At 45.8% G+C, this 12,818-nt stretch overlaps 1 protein-coding gene across 6 annotated transcripts in view; it reads left to right on the plus strand.

Annotated features, from left to right (window-relative positions):
* The first annotated feature begins 1,336 nt into the window (after positions 1–1,336).
* The window catches only part of LOC309523295 (integrator complex subunit 6-like), a 117,807-nt gene continuing 106,325 nt past the window's right edge, over positions 1,337–12,818 (plus strand). For 3 of the 6 annotated variants that reach the window (XR_014215298.1, XM_082207072.1, XM_082207074.1), the window contains exons 1-2: positions 1,514–2,071; positions 2,307–2,384. Coding sequence is in view for 4 of the 6 variants with exons in the window: in XM_082207072.1 (XP_082063198.1) it covers positions 1,961–2,071; positions 2,307–2,384 (189 nt within the window). In the remaining 2 variants the exon portion in view is untranslated. Of the gene's footprint in view, positions 2,072–2,306; positions 2,385–12,818 lie in introns of all 6 variants that reach the window. The other 3 variants (XM_082207075.1, XR_014215297.1, XM_082207073.1) reach the window with 3 other exon arrangements.

A 12,818-nucleotide genomic window follows, 5' to 3' on the forward strand; every position in this document is an offset into this window, starting at 1 on the left:
TCCCGAAGAAACCAGAGGCCTTCCTCCTGGGCATAGTGGACCAATCGGTGTTAAAGAAGGATAGAACTTTTTTTATGTATGCTACAGCAGCAAGAATTCTCATCGCAAAGCATTAGAAGACACAAGATCTACCCACCTTGGAAGACTGGCAGATGCAACTAATGGACTATATGGAGATGGCGGAAATGACTGCCAGAATCCGAGACCAGGGAGAGGTAAAAAAAAAAAAAAAAGAAGTCGGGAAAATAAGTTAATTGAAGATGAGAAATTAAGAAAGAGGGAATTTTTGTTTTTTGTTACTATATGTGTTTTTATCTTTTTTTTCTTTTTCTTTTGATGTGTTTAATGTTTGTATTTTTGTATTGTATTGTTTTTTGTGATTTTGTACTTTCTTTGTCTTTGTATGCTTTTTTACTGTGAAAACTGAATAAAATATTTATATATAAAAAAAATAAAGTCAGCAGTGGTAAATCACACGCAGCTTCTACGTGTTCAGATGGGCTGGCCCTAACGAAAATGTTTTGAGCAGCACCCAGAAAGAGTACAGTGAGAGCACCTGACTGGTGTCAGTTGGCACGGGGCACCAAAGTGTGGGTGCTGGAAGGCCTGGGGGGTGGGAAAATTGGGGGGAGGGAACAGTTTTTTTCAGTCCCCCCCCCAGCCATTTTTTTCCAGGAAAAAATTGGGGGGGAAGAGTGTGTGGAATATTCAACCTATATCAAACTTTTTTCCCCATTTTTCCGGAAAAAAGCGGCTTTGGAAAAAAACAGAAAATACCTGGGGTTTTTCCCCATTCCCCCCCCCCCCCAGGCCTTCCCATCTCTAGTCAGGAGAGAAACAGCCATATATAAGGAGAGCACCCCTCTCCTGGCATGGGGGAGAGGAGGAGAAGCAAAGGCACCTTCTGGGATGTGATAGAAATGACGGGGGAGGAATAAAAAAAAAAGTTGTGAGGAGTAGCTGAGAGAGAAGGAGAATAGAAGCACCAGCACCCCATAACAATAATTCATGATAATTAACTGTTGTTATGATGATGATTTTTTTGTACTCCCCCTTCACCACCGCCCCTTACCTGCTTCTCCGGGCAGGAGTCTCCGAGGCAGTCAGCTGCGCTCTCTCACTCCTTCCCAACCCTCACACCAACAGAAAATACTCATCCTAGGAGGTGGCCTCGCTCTCCTTCTGTCCCGCCTCTGACCGGAAAGAGTAAATTTTAGACCAGTATTAGGAAGAACCCCGGAGCCACTTCCGGCTCTGCTTCCCGCTTCTCGGTCTCCTTACGGACTCTGCATAGACTTAGAAATCTATGATTGTTCTCATTCTAGAGACGAGACTTCCGAGTTATCTAGGAAATGCCTTGCTCACACACTGCGGCTGCGCGATATGATTAGACTGAGGCAGAAGTAAAGCGAGGCGGGAATACGGGACTTGAGCACGGCGGTGATTGGGCGGCAGAGTGCTTATAACCATGTTTTTCCGTCATTGTGGCCCCACGAAACAGTGGATGCATGATTTTTTTTATGCTGCCTACAGACAAAGACAGTATCATTGTGGTTTTATTTAATATGAATGAAAAAATCATATGAATTCATGAGGATCCGTTTAAAATCATCTGGCTCCGCCTTTTACCCAGTCCCGCCAATGGCGTTCTACTTTTGATCACATCCTGTACTAGCCGGAAGAGGCTGCTGCAGAGTAGCAGCTCAGGCAACAGAATTTGAGATTCTTTTCAGTAAACCCGGCAGCTTGAGCAAGGCTAGACGTACACGCAGCGGCAGCTGAGGGGACGTTGGCGGAAGCGAGCAGCCAGTCAGCCGGGGAGGAGGACCAGAGAAGGCAGAGCCGGGACGCGGCCGGCCGCACAGGTGGCGGGACCGGGCACCGGTACGGAATAGGACGGAGCGGGCTGATACTGCCTGCCCCGGCGTCGTCGCTGCCTGCCGTAGGGGTCGTCCGAACCATGCCGATCCTCCTCTTTCTCATAGACACGTCCGCCTCCATGAACCAGAGGACGTATCTGGGCACCAGCTACCTGGATATCGCTAAGGGCGCAGTCGAGCTTTTCATGAAGGTAGGGTCCAGCCTGGCCGTGCTTTTCTCCCTCCCTGTTACACCCCCCCCGCGCGCCTCCATCAATTCCGGCCCCTCCCTCCCTTCGCCTGGGACGTTCTTCCGAAATACGCGCGCTCGCACACGCACAGAATATAGTAGTGTGTATTGTGTGTATTGTATATGTGTTTGTTTGTGTGTGTGTGTGTGTGTGTTTAGATATATATATCTAAACTTTTTCTCTTTCTCCTTCTTAGGTTCGGGCCCGCGACCCGGCTAGCCGCAGCGACAGGTACATGCTGGTCACCTTCGACGAACCGCATTATTGCATCAAGGTAAGTATAAGCGCTGGTGGGGTGGGGAAGGATCCCCCCTGACTCCGTATTTGTTTTCCCGTTCCTCTCCTCAACCTCCCTCCCGGTTCCTTCCCCGCTCTCCCTCCCCAAGTGCTGCCCTGGTCGGGCGCAGGAGCCCTGGGGGCACAGCTGCGAAAATGGCGGACATTTTGCTTTTGTATGGAAGCGAGCCAGAGGCTGAAGACGCTGCTGAGATGGAGGCGGGGCGTGGGAGCGGGGAGGGAGGAGAAGAGAACGGGCGAGCGAGGGAGAGGCCTGCCCACCTCCACCACGTGACGCCTCCCCTCAGCCCGCCCTGCGACGTAGGCTGGGGGCGGGATAGATGGGCTTGGTCGTTCTACCGTTTAAGTGTGGGCGGGTTGCTACCTTTATTAACACACTACTCTTGAGGAAGGGTGTGCAGATATCACCAATTCTTTCCCTCTGCCTCTTCAAAGTGGGACTAGGCTGTACCTGGCACCCTCGCAGTGGTTCTCAACCTGTGGGTCCTCAGATGTTGTTGGACTACAACTCCCATCATCCCTGAGCTCTGGCCTTGCTAGCTACGGGTGATGGGAGTTGTAGTTCAACAACATCTGGGGACCCACAGGTTGAGAAAGGCTGCTGGGGCTGGTGGACTACAGCGCCCATCATCTGTCAGATGGCCCTGCTGCTTAGGGACTGATGGGAGTTAGTTCAACATCATCTGGAGGCCATCAAGTTAGGGGAAAGGAGATCTGAAAATCTTCCTCAGCTTTCTCAGCTCTTGCTTCTCATGTCCTTGAAGGTACAGAGCTCTCTGGCTGCTGTTGTGGCTAGTAGGTTTGATGGAAACGTAGGTTATATAAATCCCTCAGGTGACAGTCCTCTTGGCACACTTAATGGGGCATGTGAACAAGCATAGTTGCACTACTAATAAAATAAACAGATGGCTCACACCCCAAATTTTGTGTCTCTGCTGCTTCTTCCCATTGTTTCAAACCCCTATCAAGATTTTCTGTTCATATTTACAAGGTGCCCCCCATCTTGTTAGACTGAGTCTGCATACAGAAGCATATTCAATTCCAATCCTGTGCAGCATCAGTACTGCATTAGGCACTTATATAAATATCAGAGGTTCTGTATTTCTACCACCACCAAAAGGAAGCTTCAGGTTTTTTCCACACGCCTCACAAGTGGGAAGGTAGTTCTAAAGCTGAAGAACAATGTGGGGCCTCCCTGCCAAATGGCATCCACATGTTGAGTTCTCCGTCCTCTTCCCTATGATGTCTACTAAAGATACCACAAGTGTGCATTTTCCCTCTCCCTGTGTGATGATATGGCCCCTGTGCAGGAGTTTTTCCAAGCTGCTTGCCAGGCAAGAGGGAGGTAGGGAGGCTGGGGCTGCCTGTGGCTCCCCTGACAATTGTTCAAAGCTCCCCAGGGAGCTGCAGTTCCCTGGTTGATAACTGCTGAACTAAGGAGTGTAGGGGGAAAGATTATTTAGAAGCTGGTTGTGAAGCCTGGGTTTTAAGCATGGGTTTTTAAGCACCGGTATAATGGCAGCAAGTAATGGGCACTAACACTAAGTTTTGTGTTTGACGTTCCAAAATTGCTTTTGCTCTTATCCTTCTGGCCTTACTGTGTCCTCTGCTGCTTTGGCCTCTTAAATGAGCTGGCTGGTCCCAGTCGAACTGTCACTGGAAAGTGCTTTTGAATCTGGCCAGGATGACACTTACTGTTTTTCCAGTTCAGCTTGCATATTCTGTCTGGAGATGGTGTAGGCCACGGTGCACATGGCCCTTGAGGCCTTTTTTTGATGGCCCTCAGCAGCATTTGATACCTGCCACCCAGCCCTTGTGCTGCCTTCCCAAAGCTGGGTAAGTGAGGTGCTGGGCTTTGGGGAGGAGGTGTGAGGGCTCTGACGGGGCCTTTGAGTCCTCCATCCTCCTTCCCAAAGCCTAATTGGCACTTTCCCAGCTTTGGGAAGGAGGTGGGAGGATTCCACAACCCTGCCAGAGCCCTCATACCTCCTTCCCAAACAAAGCCCAACGCCTCACTTACCCAGCTTTGGGAAGGCAACATGACAGCAATGTGTGTGTGTGTGTCAGTGTGAGTCAAATTTTGGCTTTGCTCCACCCTCACGTGACAAGGCAGTGTGTGGCCCACGAGTTCCGTGTTGGAGTACTCTTCCAGCCCACTTGGTATGAAAAGGTGGACCGCCCTGGTGTAGGCATTTCTTATGTAATAATAAAAGTTTGTTTTCATTAACACTATAATTGATGTCTCCTTGCTGCAAAATTAAGTAAGTCTTTATATTAAAAAAAACCTCAAAACTTACTAAGGTACAGTGGTACCTCGGGTTACATACGCTTCAGGTTACACACTCCACTAACCCAGAAATAGTGCTTCAGGTTAAGAACTTTGCTTCAGGATGGGAACAGAAATCGTGCTCTGCGCAGCAGCAGCAGGAGGCCCCATTAGCTAAAGTGGTGCTTCAGGTTAAGAACAGTTTCAGGTTAATTCGTTCCAGAGGTTTGTTCTTAAGTACTTAACCCAAGGTACCACTGTATTTGTTAGGGAGTGTGCCACTTTGAGCAGCTGATGGAATAAGGGAGCAATGGCAAATAAATAGTTCAATAGCCAAGCGGAACAGAGCAACTATTAAAATGCCACTTGCACCCAGATAGCAATTATTGCAATGCCTCAATGGGAGTAGCTGGACATGACATTTCTGCAGTAGAGGAATTAATAATTCTTAACTCATCAGACCTGCCTCCTGCCCCCCCAAATTGGCAAGAAACACTACTAAACATAAATCAGTAGGGCAGCTGAAGAATTTGATAGAATAAATATTAAATGTGATGTCCCACTATTCTTACTGAGGCCTTGCAATAATTGTGGCTGCTGAGCTGGCCAGTTCCATGGGTTTTAGCAGATAGGGAGGAGGGGTGCTGTCCCTGCTGGTGCCGGTTTACCTCAGCTGCGTGGTGGAGTTTTATTTCCTTCTTTCCCATGTCTTGGGATGGAAGCAAGCAAGCACTTGCTTTCCCTCTGTGTCTAGGTGTGAAAGGCAAATCAGAACATGTCTGTTCATAGAATCATAGAATTTTAGAGTTGGAAGGGGCCCCAAAGGTCATCTAGTCCAACCCCCTGCAATGCAGGAATCTCAGCTAAAGCAGCCATGACAGCTTAAGCCTTCCAACCTCTGCTTAAAAACTTCCAAGGAAGGATAGCTCCTTGATGGGTCCCCACCCTGTTCTCCAGGTGGTATAGAGAGGGAGGGCAGGAGATGGAAAAATAGAGAGAAGGGCGAGGTCACAGTGCTTTTTCCCTGTTGTAATCCTAACCATGCTTACTTGGAAGTACCGGTAAGTCCTATTAAACGTGATGGGGCATACTCCTCTGTAAATGGAATCAGGCTGGTAGCCTGGAGCACATTTTCCCAGCTAGTTTGCCCCCATCTCTAATTGCTATTGGAAGATGCTTGCAGGGTGGGGGGCGGAAAAAGACGGTCAGTGGGCTTCTGTTCACAGTATTCTCTTTCCCCCACCCCACCTCAAAAAGAGTCTTTTGACATACAGTGGTACCTTGGTTCTCAAACTTAATCCATTTTGGGAGTCTGTTCGACTCCCGAAATGGTTTGAAAACCAAGGCGCAGCTTCTGATTGGCTGCAGGAGCTTCCTGCACTCAAGCGGAAGCTGCGTTGGACGTTCGGCTTCCGAAAAATGTTCACAAACCGGAACACTTCTGGCTTTGCGGCGTTTGGGAGCCAATTTGTTCAGCAACTAAGCCGTTCGAGAACCAAGGTACGACTGTACACATCCTACTGCTGTCTCCATAGGAGAACATTTGGGGGTGGGGGTGTAAGATGTGAGAAGTGAGTCCTAAATCCCTTAATCTCGCTCCTTAAAATACAATCTGAACAAAATTGGTGAAGCAGCAAAGAGTTTATTGAATACAATATGTTTTTTCAAGAGTGGGTGTCCAAAGTAGGCACACTCCAGCTTTGGCAAAGCATAAGGTTATATTCCCTATACCTGAAGCGCAGGTTCCCTCCCTTGTCTCCCCATTGGCAGGGTACTACAAGGTTTACAGCCTATCATGACCACCTAATTACCCTACTAACATTATTAATTCTCTTATTTGGTCTATATTCCTATGCAATTGCTTGCTAAGTCAATCAAAAATACTGCTTTCAGATCACAAGCTCTAACATTTCCAGTTAAAAAGTGTGAGTTGATCTGGACTGCTGACACTGGTCTACTGTATTATTATTATTATTATTATTATTATTATTATTATTATTACTATTACTATTACTACTACTTATTACAACCACATCTTGACCACAAGCTCTAAATATCTCTAGTCTAAGAAAGCAACATCCTCATTCCTCACAGGGGGGCAGGACTGGCATTTAATGCTTGTAGTACATCATAGCTGAGGGGTGATTGGTTGCGTTTTGAGAGCTACTCTCTCTAAAAAAAAATTAAGAGTCCAGATTATGCTCTGTGTTCCCCCTCTTTCCACAATCAGTGTTTTCATTGAGTAATCGGCTGTAGATTTCTTTAGAGTGCTACTGGGGTGGCAGCTGCTTTTGAGGTTGCAATCATGTGATTTTTGATGTGTGTGTTTCACAAGTGTGTGTATGTGAGAGAGAGGGAGGGAGGGAGGGAGATGATGGATAGGAAACCCCTTAATTCTTTGAGACAATAATAATTTCTCCTAGCTTTCCTATCCCAGTTTCTGATAAGAAACAAAAAAATCAATTTGAGCACCATTTGGGGGGAAAGGGTTGTTTCCAATCCTGATCTGGATGCTGTCTTCTACTCTGAAGTAAATCCCAACAGTTCAATGGGATTTCCTCCCAAGTAAAACATACATGGATTGGGGAGTTACAGATAGGTAGCCGTGTTGGTCTGCCATAGTCAAAATAAAAAAAATCCTTCCAGTAGCACCTTAAAGACCAACTAAGTTAGTTCTTGGTATGAGCTTTCGTGTGCATGTATCTGAAGAAGTGTGCATGCACACGAAAGCTCATACCAAGAACTAACTTAGTTGGTCTTTAAGGTGCTACTGGAATGGATTTTTTTATATGGATTGGGGACTTCAACTGGGTGTGTGTCAGGGTTTAAAACTAGGGGGCGCTAGTTGCATTTTGTGACATGGAATTTGCAGATTCTGAGCACTTTGAGAAGTTTTGTTGCCATCTGTGGCAACTGAGAAAATTTCAGGCTCTCTAAAAAAGTGGCTGTTGCTGTCTGATTGAATTGTCTCTGCTTGCCTCACAGCAGGGAGGAGTTGGCTTATGCAGTAGCTTTCTAGCAGAGTCTGCTGCTGCCAGCCAGCTGTTTCATACAGCAGTCTGGAAGCAAAGTTTTTTTTTTTACCTACATGTTTTGGTCTCTCTGAGCTTGGGCTGATATTGCGTTGTTAAGTGCAGCTCAGAGCCAATGGGGGGCATCAAGGTGCTGGCAAGTAAAAGAGGCACAACTGCTTGTTGTGCAGGGGTAGGAAGGAGGTGACTGGAAGAGAGAAGGAAGTGGTCCGCTGCAAAAGGAGAGACTCCGCTTCTCCCAATAATCTACTTTCCCCCTCCTCTTGGCTCAATGCTGCTCTGCAGCTTCTCCTTTCTGTAGCCTCCCTCTTTTTCTGAGTTCTGAGCACTGCCAGAATGTGCCTTTTTAAAATTATTTTTTAATGTGCCTTTAAAAAAAAGTAAGGAGGAAAGAGCGAGAGCGCAGTCCCCTCAGGCTGATAAGCCCAGCCATCCTCCATGTCCTAAAGAGGGCTGCAGCAGCACACAAAGCCTGTACTGTTGTTTTTCTATGTTTTTAATTATTCCTATACCATCGCTAGGCAATGTTTATTAAAGTTTTTGTAACGTAAAAAAATCAAAACAATTTGCACTTTACATTCAGGCTGTGCATTGGGGGTTGCATCCCAAAATTAAGCTCTTGGGTTTCATGAGTTTTCTCTGTGCTTGTAGGTTTCATGTATGTCTTCAAACACCACTCAGGGTTACATCATTCTGTGTAATTCCTTGTTCCTGCCTGTGATTACCAAAGCAGTTTCAAATTCATGCAAGGAATCTATACTATATGCAAACCTTGTTCTTGAAGGCAAAAATAGAAAAAGAAATTCTATGTATTGTTGATGCTTTAGCCTGAATGCCTCAAAGATGCAATCAGAGAAAAGGAAAATCAGTCTTATTCTGGAAAAGAAATAATAACTATTTATGGAATAAGTGAGGAACTATACAGTTCATTTTCCTGCACATGCGCTTAAAAAGAAAGTCAGGATTCCTGCCGCAGGACTGAAGTTCCAGGTAAAGACTTTATTGCTTGGACAATGTTGGGCGAGCCCTGGGAAAAAGGGCCTGGAACCAGTCAACTTTTATTAGTTGACTGGCAAGCACTTCAAGGTCTCACCAAGGACTTACAGATCCCAGCTACTATTTCCACCTCCCCACCCCCCTTTGGATTTGCTTCTATATTCAGGTGCCTATTCTGCACAGTTAAGTGTGAGCGCAGTTGTTGGAACCCAGTGGGATTGGGTAGAGGCTGCCAGCCCTGAAGTGCCTTCAGCACTTGCCTCAAGTCTGAGATCCCAAGACTTGTGGAGTATTCTGCTCACAAGGTTGCACTTTCATTTTTACTGCTTCACACTTAGCTACTTGTGCAGATCTATTCCACTCCAAACAATCCGTTCATTGAACCTCTTGGAACTGATCGTTTAAGAGGTACGGGGTTGATTCTGTGTATATAAATTTGCAAAGGAACAGTGGGATTAAGGTTTTTTCCTCAGCCCTGTATGTTTATTTTATAACACGTTTCCAGTGAAGAAAAGGCATGTTATCTCTGCAGACACAAATTCACACTTTTGAAAACTTTTTGAAAACAAGCATCTGTGATAATATCTTCTCATTAGAAAAACTGCCCCAAATAATCTTACAGAAACCTCTGGAAGAGCATGACATTGTGAATGGATTAATGGAATTCATTTATCAAAAAATTTAAACATTGCATATAATGCCTTATGCTACATAATTAAAAACAAATCCTTATCCTTATAATAGCCTTTGGACTATAATGTAACTTAAATAGAAAACTATCTTTAAAAATATTTTTCCTCCAAAAGCATTTTATTTTAAAAAAATCCAATTTAAATAAAAAATCCGATTTTTTAAAATTTTATTTTATTTAAATCATTGATTTTTATCCACCCTGCTTAGCGTATGTGTGGGGTCTTTGTGTCAGTGTCACTTGTTATAGTTCTTTGGTAGTGAGCGAGATTGGGGGTGGCCTTGGGTTTGATTGCTTGTCTTTGGTTGGCTGTAGTGAGATTCGTTTGCATGTATGTGGGGGGGACTGTTGGTTCAAGTTAGCCATATTGATTTGTATGCTATCTGTGGGTTCTTGTTGTCCTGTTGGGTGATAAAGGGGAGCTTTACCAGAGTGAAGGCATCCTCCTCTATTTGTCCCTGTGTCAGTTTCAGTCTATTGGTTAGCTTTTCTAGTAAGGCTCTTCCCCATACAGTTTGATATGGGTGGTCCATGTTCACTGCAGACAGGTCTCTCCAGTGTCTGGCTATGATGCTTCTGGCTGCTGAGAGTAGGTGGGTTATAAGCTCTTTATAACGTGCGTGGGTATTATTGTCTTGGAAAATGTTCAAAAAGGTCAGTTCTGGGGTGACTTCTAATACCTGTTTAATTATTTGTAGGACTGTTGTCCAAAAGGGTTGGATTTTGGGACATTCCCATCACATGTGGAGGTACGTGCCTATAGAGGTACAGCCTCTCCAGCATTTTGGTGAGGTTCCTGGGTGTATCAGCGCCAGTTTCCGTGTTATTAGGTACCACCTGTAGGTAAGTTTCAGAGTGAGTTCCCTTCTTTTGGCTGAGATGGATTTAAAGAGATGTTTAGACCACATTCTAGTTCATTGGGTAGGGTTTATTTCATAGCCTATGTTGTGTTCCCATTGTTTTTGATTGTGCCAAGGGGGTTTGTGGGGTTTTGGAGCAAGATTTTGTATATTGTAGATGCCATCCCCTTTCCATGTCCCTTTGCTATTGGGAGAAAGTTTTCAAAGGTGCTCAAGGGCCTAGTGGCTGCTGATTTTACTACTGAATTGTTTAAGAAGTCATTTAGTTGGTGGTGTTAGCTAGGGTATTTGTATTTCTTATGTCAATATGGGTTTGTTATTTTTGTAGAAATCTGCTAAATGATCTAGGCCTTTGGCTTGCCAGGTTTTTATCTGGAAGTTTGGTGCTGCGTGGTGGAATAGTGGGTGATGAGCCAAAGGGATTAGTGGGATAACACAAGAAATACAAGACAAACTAGGGGACACCCTGGCTAACATGCTACCAATTGCATGCCTTTTTAAACAATCCAGTAGTAAAATCAGCTGACACTTGGCCCTTGACCACCTTTGAAAGCCTTCTTCTAACAGCAAGCAAGGAGATGGTTTCCACAATATGCAAAATACTACTCCAAAGCCCCACAGACCCCCTCGACTCAATAATAAAAAGATGACATAGACTACGTAATTAACCCCACCCAATTTTTTTGTCATTTTTGCATGGTAATATCACAAATTCTATGTTCTGTTTTAGCGCTGTGCGATTTTTCAATATATTGGCCAAAATCAGTTTTGAAATCGCAATGCAATAATGATTTTAACCTGGCAGTACGCAGAAATATATTGCTCTTCGCCGATAACGCTGCTGATCTGAGCTGCTTTCCCTCATGCCTCATACTGAGGGAGACCAGGGCAGCCGATAATGCTTCATCCTTCCCTCATGTTGAGGGAAAACAGGACAGCTGATCAGCCTCACTTCAAGGCACGGTGGCACTACCTTCCCCAGGCACTGAGGTGGAGCAGCTTTTCTCAGCAGGAAAGCAGCAGCCAAAGTGGATCACAGTTTGATGACAGCGGTTTGATGCACACCCCATCCCTTCCTACTCAAACCATGCAGTGGAGGTGATTCTGCTTCTCCTCCTCCTCCCCCACCCATCCGATCTCTGTGGCTGCTCCTTCCCTCATCCTCATACCTGATCTCCAATTTCAGACATCGTGATATATCTGAATATCGCAATGTTTAGTTGCTGATATATCACAATGTTTGGGGACCGCGGGTGGCGCTGTGGGTTAAACCACAGTGCCTAGGACTTGCTGATCGAAAGGTCGGCGGTTCGAATCCCCGCGCGAGACGGGGTGAGCTCCCGTCGTTCGGTCCCAGCTCCTGCCCACCTAGCAGTTTGAAAGCACTCCTAAGTGCAAGTAGATAAATAGGGACCGCTTTCTAGCGGGAAGGTAAACGGCGTTTCCGTGTGCGGCGCTGGTGCTGGCTCGCCAGATGCAGCTTCGTCACGCTGGCCACGTGACCTGGAAGTGTCTTCGGACAGCGCTGGCTCCCGGCCTCTTGAGCGAGATGAGCGCGCAACCCTAGAGTCGGTCACGACTGGCCCTGACGGGCAGGGGTACCTTTACCTTTATATCACAATGTTGAAAACCAGATATCGCTCAGCTGTAGTCTGATTTCTTAGTATACCTAAAATCCTTTGCTTATTAGGGGCTACCCCACATTTTGTTCAAAAAATTGCTTTGCAGAGATAATTACCATAGAATTATCAACATTTTCAAAAGTAGGGGGTTCATGGCTTGGCTTTTGAAAAATAGGGGGTCCTCAATAATTAGCTAATTGGGAACCACTAGATTAGAATGTGATCTAAACCTCCCTTTAAATCCATCTCAGCCAAAAGAAAAGAACTTACTTTTCCCTTCCATGATTTAAGCATGGTCTTGGTGAATCTGTTTAGCGTTGTGGTGACTGTGGAGGAATGGGTGTCGGGCTTCAGGGTGTCTGCTTCCTCACCCCTCTTTGGCAGTAGAGAAGCAGAACAAAGCAAAAGGAGTCTCTTACCAGTTAGAAATTTTAATGATTACAGTGAGAGAACAAAGAATCTATTCCTAGGGATGAAGGTGCTTGCAATTAAGGGTTCCACCCACTTCCCCCATAGTCATCCCCGTCACTTCCTGATCTTGCAACCACTGTGCTTTCTGTTCTGCCACCTTATCTGCTCTCCTTGACCTTGGACTGAGTGGATGGACACTTTCTAGTGACAGTGAGTCTGTTCACTCTCTCTCCCAGTTCTTCTCATCCTAGCTGTTCACCACCCAGTTCTTTCCAACTTCTGTCTTCTGAACTATATCTCTCTGCAAACCACTGTTCCAAATCTGTACTGTGCCACTGATCCTGGGAAGATTCAGGAGCCTGAGCAGGAGGAGGGGGGAGGCTCTCACCATTCCTCTTTGGTGCAGCCCTCCTCAGCACGGTCCCTGACAATGGGTATGCTGTGGTGGGGGTGTTTTCGATTATGTTTCTCTCCAAGTGTAGCCATTGTTTCGTCTCATCTTCTAGAATGTATGGGATTATGTGGCACAATTG

The sequence above is a fragment of the Podarcis vaucheri genome, assembly GCF_965113315.1.
Source record: "Podarcis vaucheri genome assembly, chromosome: W".
Classification (NCBI taxonomy): Eukaryota; Metazoa; Chordata; class Lepidosauria; order Squamata; family Lacertidae; genus Podarcis; species Podarcis vaucheri.